Source organism: Centropristis striata, chromosome 18, assembly GCF_030273125.1.
Source record: "Centropristis striata isolate RG_2023a ecotype Rhode Island chromosome 18, C.striata_1.0, whole genome shotgun sequence".
In the NCBI taxonomy this organism is placed as follows: Eukaryota; Metazoa; Chordata; class Actinopteri; order Perciformes; family Serranidae; genus Centropristis; species Centropristis striata.
In genome coordinates this window covers 5,648,534-5,661,679 of record NC_081534.1, presented here as the reverse complement: position 1 = coordinate 5,661,679, position 13,146 = coordinate 5,648,534, and the positions used below count along the sequence as shown (strand labels likewise).

The following is a 13,146-nucleotide window of genomic DNA, read 5'->3' as shown; positions in this document are numbered from 1 at the left end:
AGCCTCTTATGATACTAGTATCATATAAAAACTAAAATACCTAATTTTTCCATTAATACTAGCCATGTTGTGATGTCTTTTTGGAGAAGGAAATAAATATCGCTCCAATGTTAGCCTAAGTTTTGGCAAGGGAAAAACTGAAATGGTCATTTTCAATGGGGTCCGTTAATATCTGAGGTTAAGATATACAAATGAAAATGTATTCTGTGGGTACCCACTTTGTAGTAGGGGTATGACTGAAAACCTGAGTCTGCACAATTTGCTTTAGTCCAAATCATTGCAACAAAATAAAAAAGAAACTATTTTCGTACAAAGAAACTAAAGTTGAAACAAAACTTCTTTTTCAAAGACAAACTTTCTTTAACAGACACAACAGTGAAGTTTCCGTTGAAAGAAACCGTTGATTAATTCTGGCACAGTTGGCAGAGAACTCTCTGGCAACACAGATCAGTGAAGTGTGGAGAGGAGCTGGCTTCGTTGCAAACGCCAGTCACAGTTTGAAATAGCGCACACACGCAAATCAATATGCAACACTATGCTGGGATTTGAGTGTCATATGCGACAGTGTGCTGGGTCTGTGACATCTCACTCTCCTCACGCTTTACTCCAAGCTGTAGTGAGGGTGTGGGAGCTGCGGTGGTGGGAAGGAGGGGGCGCAGCCTCGTTCACTTACAATAATAAAACCTCCAGAACTTCATGGCTAATTCAGTCAGACCCTCAATGCACAGCAGGAGGCTGTGGTGACACAGCAGGGGGGCACATCACCACCGGGCTCCAAACTCTCATACCACAACTGCATCCTTCCATCGTAAGAGCACCTCCAATGATTTCTGCCGCACAAACCCTCTCGGGTAACTGATGAGACTGATTAATAATTTATCCACAAAGTAATCTATGTCTTACGTATGCAAATTATAATCAGGAGGCGAGTTGTACAGGCAGTAGCAGGGGTTGAAACATGTTTGGAGCATGATGCTCTGCTACCACAGAGTAGCAGCTGTCTACAATCTGGATTTGGTGAGCTGGAATTTCCAATGGAACGAGCTCTGTGCCAGTATTATTCTTAAATGAGACACATTTGTGATGAGCAGCAGGCAGAGGCCAGCAGAGCAATGGAAGGAAATTAACTGCTCTAGGGCAGAGCCATTCTGGGTGAGTTCATTACAATAGGAGTAAAAAACTTCAGCAATGGCTTAACTCGTTAATGTCGGGGCTGCGCACTGCGCTGCTGTGCCGCTGTTGTTCTGTACACGTTGTAAAAGGGCATGAATAGAATAAGGTCAGCATCTAAATTAGACCTGGTGGAGATCATTTGGAGGACTTTGCTACATAGGTTTAATTTAGACTAAATCAGCTTCACTTAGTGACACAATAACATTAACAAGGACAATAAAATGAGAGCAGAGTGAAGGTGGTGGGAGGCTTCTGAAGGTGCAATATGGATCTATACTTTTCTCTTTTTTTAAACTTCTTGAGATCACCCTGACAGTTCTATAATTATATGCATAATAGAGCTGGTTTATGTAAAAGATGATGTTAGTGGATAGTAATTATGCATGATTGTGTATGTAAAGTATGCATGTTGTGAAGGCAAGCATGTATCTTATGTAGGGCAAGGCAGCCAAGATGTCTCATTAGCATTAGATGCTAGTGGAGCTGGCCAGAGCCGTCTGGGGTTCAGCACATAAGTGGGTGTGTGCGAGTGAGTGGTCCGTGTACATGCATACATCTGCTGTATGCAGGCGGAGATATGATGAAAAACTTGCATCAAAGTGAACCAGTGTGTGTGTCTGACAGTACCGATGCATGTGCGTACGGAAATGCTGTGTGTGTGATTCATTACCGGTGGGCTCGCTGTCTCGATGTTGCTTGGCAGGAGGCTCATCTGTATCCCAGGGTGTGAGCTGGTTGATGGGCGTCTGTCCCCACCTCACCCCCGGAGCCAGCAGCAGTCCTGGGGTCTGATTGTCTCCAGGAGACAGACCGGAGACCTGCAGCACAGCAAGGACAAACAACACCACTGATTAAAGCATCATATGGAAGAAAAACCCCACAAAAAATACAACTACAACCTTGTGGTTGTATGCCATTGGTTGACAATGTAATATATTGTATGTATAATGATGTAAAATGATGTTAAATCCTTTGTTGAAGTTATTAATTGAAAGAAGCCATGTTCTTGCATCAGTTTAAATTCAGTGCACAATCCACATTGAAAAGATTTAATTCAATATATCATCCACCATACTGGTAATTGGGTGAATTTTTCACCTCTAGAATCAGTATTGGTCTCAAAAATCCCATAACGGTGGGACTCTGCCTTAAATACAGTTGTACATACAGATGGATGTACATACGTGTTGATAGATGGACAACAGGAGGACATAATATCTCCAGCCACAGCTTTCACTGGCATGGATGCATCAAAACAAACAAAGAATTAGAACCAAACCATTCAACGCCACCTGATCTTTATATCCAATACTGCACAGTCTGTTTGTAAAATACATTTTTTGAACAGTTACGGTTTAAATAAATATTTTATTTTATAGATTGAATAAAAAAAGGCAACAAATCACAGCCATCAGCTGTTTTTTTCAAGGTCTTGAAGTGAGCCGTGATGATGGAGTGTAGCATATAATTAGCAGTGAGTGAGTGCTGATTACAGACTATATATAATGGGAACGAGGGGAAAAAATCTTGTTCACGGCCTCAAGAGTCTTTGCAGAAAGACCAGTATTTCTCTTTTTATATACTAATAACAATTAACTTTCTAGTGTGGGCTACATTCAAATTCAGATCCTTCCCCCCTGAGACTTTGTATATCTTAATTTTGCAATGAATTAAACATTGTGTTCAGTCAAGTGAGATAATAGAATTCTGAACACAAATATGACAAATAGAGTAAATAGAAAGAAATCCTTTTGCAGGGATGAGAGAAAAGAAAAATGTAATTTGAAAAAAGAAAATGAAAAGCGAGTTGACAATGTGTGTATGGGGGTAAATCCAATGCAACTTCACCAAACCAAACTAAGAGTTCCCTAAGCCTTTCTTTGCACCCACAACTTTAATATTTTTGCTCTGGTTGGGGAGTAAGAAATGTTATCAGGCAAGCCCAGGCTGATGAAAACACCGGGTCAATCACCACTGGACCCCTGAGCAATATTCGCCTCTCCCTGTCTGCAGCTTGGACGCTCCGTCTAACAACCAGGCAGGGAGAGGGCAGAGCCCAGCCTGATTCCCCTGCTCGCCCCAGCCAGCCTCCTGAGTTAATAGAAAAGACCTGGTCACCAGGCCCCTCCTGCCTCCTCCTGGCTGATCCCTCCATCCCTCAATTCCATTATCCTCCCTGACCTGGCGTCCACTTTATCAAGCACGCCATCATGCATTCCAACAGCTGTGTGCACAAAGCACGACAGAGCGTGGAGACTGACCACACGGCGACAAAAATGCAATCCAAACAATTTGCAGTGAATTAAAATGCAGCTTTACATATGGGATCGATCCCATTTCAGGACAGAATTCACCCTCTCTGCTTTAAGATGGATTTATCACAGAGCCTTTAACACTTAAAAACATTACATGTTGTTGATGCAGCACATCTGCTCTGTAATAAACAACTTCACAATAGCAGACAAGTTCAATGAGTGTCACTTGCTTGATAAATTCATACTGAAAGTTATCTGACAGTTTGTAAGTGCTGAGGGCAAAAGGAAAAAAAAACAGCGGAGGGAAACATCTCAAGGCAAAGTAGAAAACAGAATGATGGAGTGAGAGAATGAAGCTGGGTTTAGGGGGGAGACAGGCTGTCAGGTCTTTTTGTCCAGCTCAACCTGTCGACTTCAGACAAGAGAAAACTGAAATGGTTTACTCAGAGAATGCCCTAAGCGCTCAATTCCATCTGAGAACCCTGGAGACTCAGGGAGGGAGAATTTTGGACCGTTTTCAAGGTGAGGAGTTGCTTTCTATAGCCCACTATTTGTTTTAATGAGTGTTTTTCCTCCTTCGCTCTGTGTGCTTTACTGTATTCCTCTCCAGCCATGCTTTACCTTCCCCTATATACAGACAACTCCTCATTAACTCGCAGCACTGACTCTTACTTTCCTTTAGCCCTGCACCTGCCTTATAATATTCTCTCATTAATACTCCCACCCATTTACCCAAAACAGGGGGAAAAAAACAGGAAAAATCTATTCTGCTGAATTCATCTGTCACAGTTTTAGTGCACCAGGTAAAAAAAAAGAATAAGAAAAAAAAAGGGTTCTTAGTCAGCGCCATCACATTGACAGCATATCAGCTAGGCTCAGGAACAATCCTGACTTGAAAATGATCAAGGTTAGATGGGATATACACACACACACACACACACACAGACAAATACACACTAGAAACACAAGTGTGTATAGGCACACACACACAGCAGGTGTGCGCACACACACACACACACAGAAGCCAGGAGATATCAGACGGGATGTTTATTAAGATGGCAGACTTGCTGCAGGTAGGCAGGAAGGTACTGGAGGTTCTGGGACAGCGCCTGTCATTTTCTCTCAATTTTATTTGCTCTCCCTATTTCCAGTCCCCTCCTCCCTGGCCGCCCATTATCACCGGGCAGCAGATGGTTTCCTCTGACTCGACAAAAACCATGCTGGAGAGGAGGAGGGGAGCCAGATAAATAATTTTTGAGTCGTGCCAAGCCATTCTGTGTTTGTTGTCAAGCTGGCTGGAAAAGGTTGTTTTTTCCGTGCATATGGACCACATACTGTAAGTGTGGAATGTGGCACTTACAGACACACATAAAGGTGCAATCACGTTTGAGCACACATGCATACCTATGCACGTGAATCTGCATATTAAAATGCATGCAGATATAAAATGTCTTCTTCTTCACCAGTAGAATTTTAAGTCTACACAGTACACACAGGCAAACATGTATAAAACATGGGGGTTTGCAGCTTCTATTTATTTGTAAAGAAATTTTGAGGGGCTGTTGCTCTACTTTCTTTTTTTTCTTTTTTTCTTTTTGCTCTGTCAAATGTTCACACCCGAATATTATTTAAAAGAATAATCAAATCATACAGATTTTGTGCTTTCTTAACAGAATAAAAAAAAAAAGTAATCTGATAGTCTGATTAAATGGTTATAAGACACCTAATTTACACTTTTTGATCAATAACTTTGCACGTAGCCTGCTGCCTGTATGTTTTATGTAAGACTTGTTCATGTAATGGTATAATACAAGACAATATTTCATGATGTGAGGCAGATGCGACAAACTGCACATTGTTGGGAAGCATATGTGGATATTTTTATCCAAGGACATCATATTGATTATACTCTTAGATGTTAAAAGCCCTCAATGGCAACAATACCAAGTTTGGATGCAACAGCGTCATAAACATAGCCATCACTTCGTGTCTAACTTAGCAATTATGTGCAACAACTCCTGTTTATACAAACACAACATCAGAAATAAATCGTTTTGTTCTTTTTTGATATATGAAAGTTTAAATAGTTATAATGCCTAAAACAAATTCCGAAAGCCAAAGCCAACAAATTTACAATGCTTATTTTACTGAACAACATATCAAAAGATATTCAGTACACAATCACATGAGATAAACAGGAAATCCTCACATATAAAAGACTGGAAAAGTCAATAATCTATAAAAAAAAATTACTGAAACCATTAATAGGTCATCAAAACTGTTGCAGATTAATTGTTTTGTATTGTTTTTCCTCTGAAAGTGTGAAAAATTGTCAAACGGGCAAACATATTTGACATGTTTGGATCTCTCACCAGCATGCTGGGCTTGTTCATTTGTTCTTCTTCTCTGAGTTGATTGGCGCATCACAGGTGCATCTCCTAATACTGGCTGACAAGTAATAGACCATCATTTCAAAATAATACATCATATGATTTTCCCATTATCGGCCGTTAATTATTGGCCTGATAAATATTGTGCATTCCTGTAATTAAATAAAATGATGGCCCTCAGTTTCCATCCCAGTTGCCCTGTAAAGCTGTTTTCAGATTTTGAAGCAGATATCCATCTGCTCCTCCTGCACAATCACACATGCAGATACACATGAGCACACACATGCACGCAGAGCTAAACTAGAAGGGTCCGCCCCCCTTCTCAAACGTCTGACTGTTGCACACATGTCAGAATCAGTGTATTGAAAAGACGGTGATAAAATCAAGATGCATCAGGCCTAAATATATACTTGTCTTCTTCTGTCTGGGCAACGGAGACAGCAGTCTGATTCTAGCTGGCGTATCAGCTATTTTCTCGGACATGGCGAACGCTGACATCTGTCATTATATGTGCTCTGCCATCTCGCAATAGTAGGCAGCAATAATGTGCCTACCAGAACCTCCTGCCACTGGCCACCATCTGCTGTGGGTACACATAGGAGGGGCCTTGTGGTGATCCAGGGCTCTGGGCTTTGATTGCTTTGACTCATCCACAACATCCACATCCAAATAAACAGAAAACGTTTGCTCACGGCTTTGTGTTTGCCTTTGCATTTTGTCCGAGCCAGCCCTTGTCTTGTGAGTTATTGCACCAGTTCAAACCTATAATAACACAAAGCAGAAAACCACACTTCCACAGAAAACTACCACTATGATCATTCTACATGCGATCCAGCTCTTTGCACATACTGTGCTCCTGGTATAGGCCAGTATAGCCTTAGCCTGAACATATAGTGCTCCCATCCAGTTAAGAGATGGCTTTAGTTTCCCCAGAGAAATTACTTTATTGCTCGACTCGGGGAGAAATAGCAAGCAAAAGGCAGAGGGAGGGAGGGATGAGTATGTCTATAACACCCAGGTCCCATTGGGGTAAACAACGTTTCAGTACACACTGATCAAATCAACTAACTGCTATGAGATTTAATAACAGGTCTGGGTGAAAAAAGCAGTGTAGTGAGAGCAAAGCAGGTTTTGAAAAAGCGGGAGGAGGAGAAGAAAAAAGAAAGGAGGGTTGAGGGAGGGCTCGGGCCTTAAATGGAGAAAGGGGGCTCACACAAACAAACACACACAGAGCAGGCCGGTAACAATACCACAGTGAGAAGCTAATCCAATGAAATGTCATTAGCACAACTGCCAGACACAATGAGATAGCAATGTGCAGAATGCAGGCCAGTGCTACAGCGGTTGATTATGTTCTACCTTTTAAGGTTCAGTGTTCCTCTGGTGGCAAAGCTCTTTACGCACAAGAGGAAAATAACAGACCGCAGGCGAGGAGGAGGTTCACTGTTGTGTGATATCACTCAGCTGGCATGGTAATCAGGCCTGTTAATGCACAGTTGTTTTCCTGATAGGTTTATCTGTTAATCTATTCCAAATGGATGGACTAGAAATGTTCTGGTTGTCCAGTTTGGCACTGCCATTACGGATTAATTTAAATGCATCATTAAAAAAAAAAAAATACACCTCCACAGTCAGCCTGCTATCTCTGGAGAGATGCATGTACACAAATTTAATTATAATCAAAATCTCAGTAACAGCAGTCGCCGCCATGTCTTGCTATATTGTGTGCGCCCGTAAAATAATATCACATTGTAATCCCCCAGCATGAACAAATCATAGAAAACAGTATGTGCGGGCGAGGAAATGAAATTCAACTCCGACAGAATGGCTTTTTCTTCCCTTTGGCCAGGCATGGACAGACACAGCGAATTTGGCTGAAATGTGGAGGCTGATGGAAATAATGGCTTTCCTCAGAGAAAAGGAAAAGGAAAAATGGCAGCGAAGGAGTGAAAGATTGAGAGGCAGAGTAAGACAAACCCATCCATCACATATCCTCGTATCATTGCCTTTGACAGATCATTTTCAGTTTTTCTAAAATGGAGAGAAAAAAATCTTTTTTCCTCCCCCTGCTCCGTCCAAAAGCTCCAACCAAGTGTGTTCCGAAACTGACCAGCAGCGCTAAGGAGTGTACAAAAGCGCAAAACTCATTTCCTTTCGGACATTATTCACTTACTGTATAGAGGTATCTCTTTTCCATGACAACGCGCTGACACCTAAATGTGAAGTGGATTTGTTCTGGACTTCCGTCATAATGGTGCTGAAAGCTGGAGCCGAACCACGGGGCGGCTGTGTCCAATCTATTAGACTGGAACATAGCAGAGAATCTCACGAGTAAACAAAGAGACTACTGCGCCATTTTTTGGCAGCCATCTTAAAATGGAGTAGTGCTCCTACATGCCGAAACAGCGTGGTGCCATAGACGGAGAAGGTGCGTATTCAGTGAGATGGCTGCATACTGAAACGACAGAGAGGATGCAAGGTAATATTTCTTTTCCTCCAAAGGATCCATTGTGACGCACTTAAAAATGTCAACTGCGATTACATATCCACTGCATCGTGGTGTTGCATTTCTTGAGCATTAAAAAGTGACTTTTGTGTGGTGTTTAAAGACCTTACTGTGAATTGGAGGATCTCATATCGTAACTGACACATTGAAACAATCAGAGAAATGACTATAGATACAAATCTGCAGCACAGATCTTATCAAATCCCTCTCTGTGGATCCAGGTTGGTAACTCTTTTGAAAACTTCAATACTTCAATACAATATAAAGTTATTTTGCACCAATACCTGCATCACATAATCAGTCTATAACCCTGTTTTTCCTCACTTTTATCTATCTGTATTGAGAAGGTACAAAGAACTTGGTCAAAATAAAAAATAAAAATAAAAAGTCAAAAGGAAATTGGCTGCCTGATGTTTCTGTGTTGTTAGACTCAAAATCTGACATTATTTAGTTGCAAAAAGTCAAGAAAGGTTGCTCTGTGTTGATTCAGATTTATTTATTTTTCACAAGTCTGCGGAACAAAGCTTGCTACCATTCAGAACACCTGCCGCTTTTTTTAAAGAAATACGGCAGTTTAAAAACATGTCATATCTGTAGTCACCATCTGCGCCGAGGCAATATCACTTTATACAAGACAAATGTCAGCCATTACTGGGGGTTGACTGTTCATGACTGGCAGTTTGTGCACTAAAAATTGAAAATACAAACAAAGCGGATCCTTCCAGACGCCAACACTTAACACTGACCCCCGGCTGCACGACAGACAAACATAATGAAAATACACAACAGAGGCGCCTGGTGGGTATATATGCTATTGATGCACCACAGAAAGGGCTACGGATACAGACTCTATAATTTCAAGCCCGGGGCAAAACGACTGAAGGGGAACGGACTTCACTTCCACTGAAATTCCAGCTAAGACACTCCGACAGCTCGGCAAGCTCCTGGCTCGACGCACACGTTCCAGAAAAGAGAAGCGTGATCGGAGGGGCGAGGCCGACAAGCTTCAGTGGAAAAGCAGGGCTGGAAACCCCGCCTAATATCCCATGAGTGCTCCGAGGTTGCAGCTCTTGCCCTCCAAACCCAACCTCAGCCCATCCTTTTCTTTGTGTTTTCTTTTCGCTTGCAGACAGTGTAAGTGGCTGTGTGAACATGTTTTATCTGTGGGGCTAAGCAGTGGTAGTAAGGCTTCTTAGAGAGGGTGACTAGTGCTTGGACATGTGAGCTGTGGAGACATTCTTATGTCATGGTAACACCTCCCAGAGGAGCATGTCAGAAAACCCTATTGCCCTCCGTTGGCACCGGCCGGGGCAGTGACAGACATAGGTCTCCAGCGGGCCATGACCCTGCCTGATATGCGGTGAGTGTTTGGGGAACAAAATATCCACTGCCTGTCACAGCAGCAGCCTTGGAGACCCAGAGACGACTGTGTAGCTCTTGTCTGTGGTTGAAATTGAGGCAAAATGACTGCTATGTGTGGCCTTGGTGTGTGTGTGTGTGTGTGTGTTTGTGTGTGAGCGCATGGTGGGCTGAAATAAATGAGCGTTAACTGGGCAAACAGCCATTTAGTGCTAAAGAATAAATTGAATTTATATTGATATTGCAATATGAAGGGAAACAATATCTACTTTGCCAAGAGTGCAGTGTGGGGAGTTTTTAAATGCATTTTACAGTGCACGCAATCTGCAGGCCAAATACCGGGCTGTTCTGGCAGAAAGGCCAAAAACCAGACGACCATATGGCAACGCTGGAAATTGGAGGGAAAATACACTGGATGCTTATTGCACAGGTCCCCAAATCAAGATTCTCAAAAGTAGCTATATTTTGTTACTTTTTTCAAAACGTATCTTCCAAAAATTATTCTGTATCTTCTCTTCTCTTCTCTTTTTGCCCAGGTATCAAAAGTGGTCTTGACAATATTGTACAGCAGCTGTATTCTTGCGATATCAATAAGATCGTGCGAGAATCACAGGATCAAAAGGTCATACCAAAATCCATCTTGCCAGGTATAAAGAAATGCGTTTGTTTTGGAACCGGTTCAAGTTTCAAAATGACATTTTCTGAGCAAAATAACTGAGAGAGCATACAGTATTTCACAATTTCTTTGAAAATCTTTTTTTGTTAATGCTGTCCTTCCCGGAACAGTTGAAGCAAATGATTCTGTTAACATTATAGAATATACAGTACGAGTGAAAAGGCTTTCTACCAGAAGGTCACCATCATGTATAGTCTTCTTTATTTTTTTCACTTTATACCATCAAGGACAAGTTAGCTGCTGCGTTCGACAAATTCATTTCACATTTAGTTTGGAAGAAGAAACTATGCACCTCAGTTAATGTTGATTTTTTTCTTCTTTCTTCTTTCTATTCTGTTCACGGGGCCATAGGCTCACACCTCCACACATCACTTGCAACTTTGCTGTATTTGTTTCTTCTCAAAGAGATTAAAACGCTGTGCTGAGGGAAGGAGATGGTGATAAGGTCACACAGCACTGAGAAGTTTGATCAAATGCTCATGAGTTCACTAGCCCTTCTGGCTCCATGTATATAAAGAGATTAATGGGATGTGGAAAATGATCAGTGTTCAAAAGCAAGACATCTAGTCTGAAGCCAACCGGTTCACACACTGAAGCTGATTAGTGCCCTTCATTCTCTGTATGAGATGCTAAAGGATTTCAGCTAACTCCAATGTAAACCCAGCGGTGTCATTACCAACCTTCTGAGCAACTTACATAATATAAAGAGTTTGTTAACATTTTACAATAACCAACTAAATAATGTTTATAGATAGTTTATAAACCAATTATTAACATTAACAAAGTGCTATACATATTTAATCTTAAAAAAACAATTTCTTAAAGTTATATGAATATATTATATTAATAGGAATAAAATAAAAAGCTAAATAAACATAATTACTGTACAGTTTCAGTCAATTGTTGACTAAAATTAATAGCTAACACCATTTCTAAATCAACTTACATAATATAAAGAGTTTAGCCTGGACAGACTTTTGAGGCCCATGCAGATACCTATTTTAACTGAGAAAATAATAATAAATAATAATAATGATAATAATAATAAATAGGAATAAAATAAAAAGCTAAATAAACATAATTATTGTACAGTTTCAGTCAATTGTTGACTAAAATTAATAGCTAACACCATTTCTAAATCACACCAAGCAACATTTTCTGCATTTTATATTGTGTAAAAAAAGTTTTCATAATGGCACATATTGGACTGCATATAGGATGAAAATAACATCTATCAATGGATATATCTGTCAGGCGATTTTGACCCAGGACACTCCTGTTTCACGCCCCTTGTGACACCAAGAGTCAACATTATTTTTTAGGTTAACCTTTAAATTGACTTCGATGCACAGTTACGTCACATTCTACGTCATGTTCTACACCACCTACGTAAATGTGTTGAGTAGTTTAGGGAGCAAATTATTTTAACACATCCAAAACTGACATCACGGGCGACCTAAAGCACCCCATTTTGAATTGCAAGGCCACTCACCAAGCGTCAGTATTTGACAAGTTGGAGGTGAGAATGTACACAGCTACATATAATAATATATAATTGTAAACGTATACACGGACAGATTATAAAATTGAAAGAGCAGACAGGCAGTTAGATGGATGCTACTATCCCATGGAGCCTCCTATTGACTTTTGCTGGCCACAGAGAGATCTGGCACACAATGAAGCAGCCTTTGGTCAATAGGGATGACAAGTATGGAACAGTCAGGTTTCTGGCCAAAATCCATGCTACTCTTGACAAAATGCCCGAATATGAGCTCTGAAGTTGCTCATTTCAAACCACATGCTATTAAAGTGAACAAGGCTGTGTTCTGTTTAACTTCCCATCCGCATCCATAAGATTTATTCTAGTGAAGTGCACATACTGAAGCATTTTTACAGCGTTACATCACCTCTGCACCTGGAAGGCAAAATCTCGAATCACAAGTGTGAGTAATTAAACTGAATATGGAGGCACTGCCAATGGCCAGTATTCGCTGCAAATGTGCCTAATTAATGACGCGGTGCTGCAACATTATGAGAGCACAATGACCAAATTTATCAGCTCCACTCAGATGAACTCTGGACACTGAAATGAATACGCCAGTTGGCTACAGAGTGCCTATCACCTTTCATTCGGGTTCCTAAAAATAGCGGTATTAAGTGAGGTACAGCAGAATCTGCATTACAGTGCTGTCAAATCAAAACCCCTCATGACTCCACTAAGGTATATAATTACCAGCGTGCCTAAGAACCTCTTACTATCTGTTATTTTTGCAGCTTTTTTACTCACTTCAGAGCATTTGCTGCTTAAAAGGAGCATTATGTACTTAAATAGTCAAGATTGGAGCCTCACAAGAACACAAATTCATATTCTAAATGCAGATCCATTTCATACAAGTGACATGACTTAAGTAAGAACCATTGGACTGAGACTTTGTCAGCCAAAAAGACAACTCCACATTAAAGCAGTGCACAGACAGCCACATGTGTAACCCCTGGCAGTGCTCCAACCTTTGAGGTTCCAGTCTTGGAGCTCCAGCACTGCTCCCCCAGGGTTTGAGAGGAGACTGAAAGACTGGTTTATCCCACAAGATGAAGTGGTCAGTGCGGCTCTGTGCTCCTGCAAGCACAGGGGGGAGTCCACACAGCGCACTGCTTGGGGTAAGATATACACTAGAGAGGACATGCTGGGATCGTTAGAGACCCAAGACTCCTAAAGAAATTGAGAAATAGCCATGAACTACACTGCGGCAGGTGGATAAACAGACCTTCGCTTGAATTATGGGAGGA

At 41.2% G+C, this 13,146-nt stretch overlaps 1 protein-coding gene across 8 annotated transcripts in view; it reads right to left on the bottom strand.

Moving 5' to 3' along the window:
• LOC131991319 (kelch-like protein 29) overlaps positions 1 to 13,146 on the bottom strand; it is a 233,969-nt gene that overhangs the window by 120,113 nt on the left and 100,710 nt on the right. For all 8 annotated transcript variants that reach the window (XM_059356683.1, XM_059356687.1, XM_059356690.1 and 5 more), the window contains exon 4: positions 1,844 to 1,991. In XM_059356683.1, coding sequence (XP_059212666.1) covers positions 1,844 to 1,991 — 148 coding nt within the window. The remainder of the gene's footprint in view (positions 1 to 1,843; positions 1,992 to 13,146) is intronic.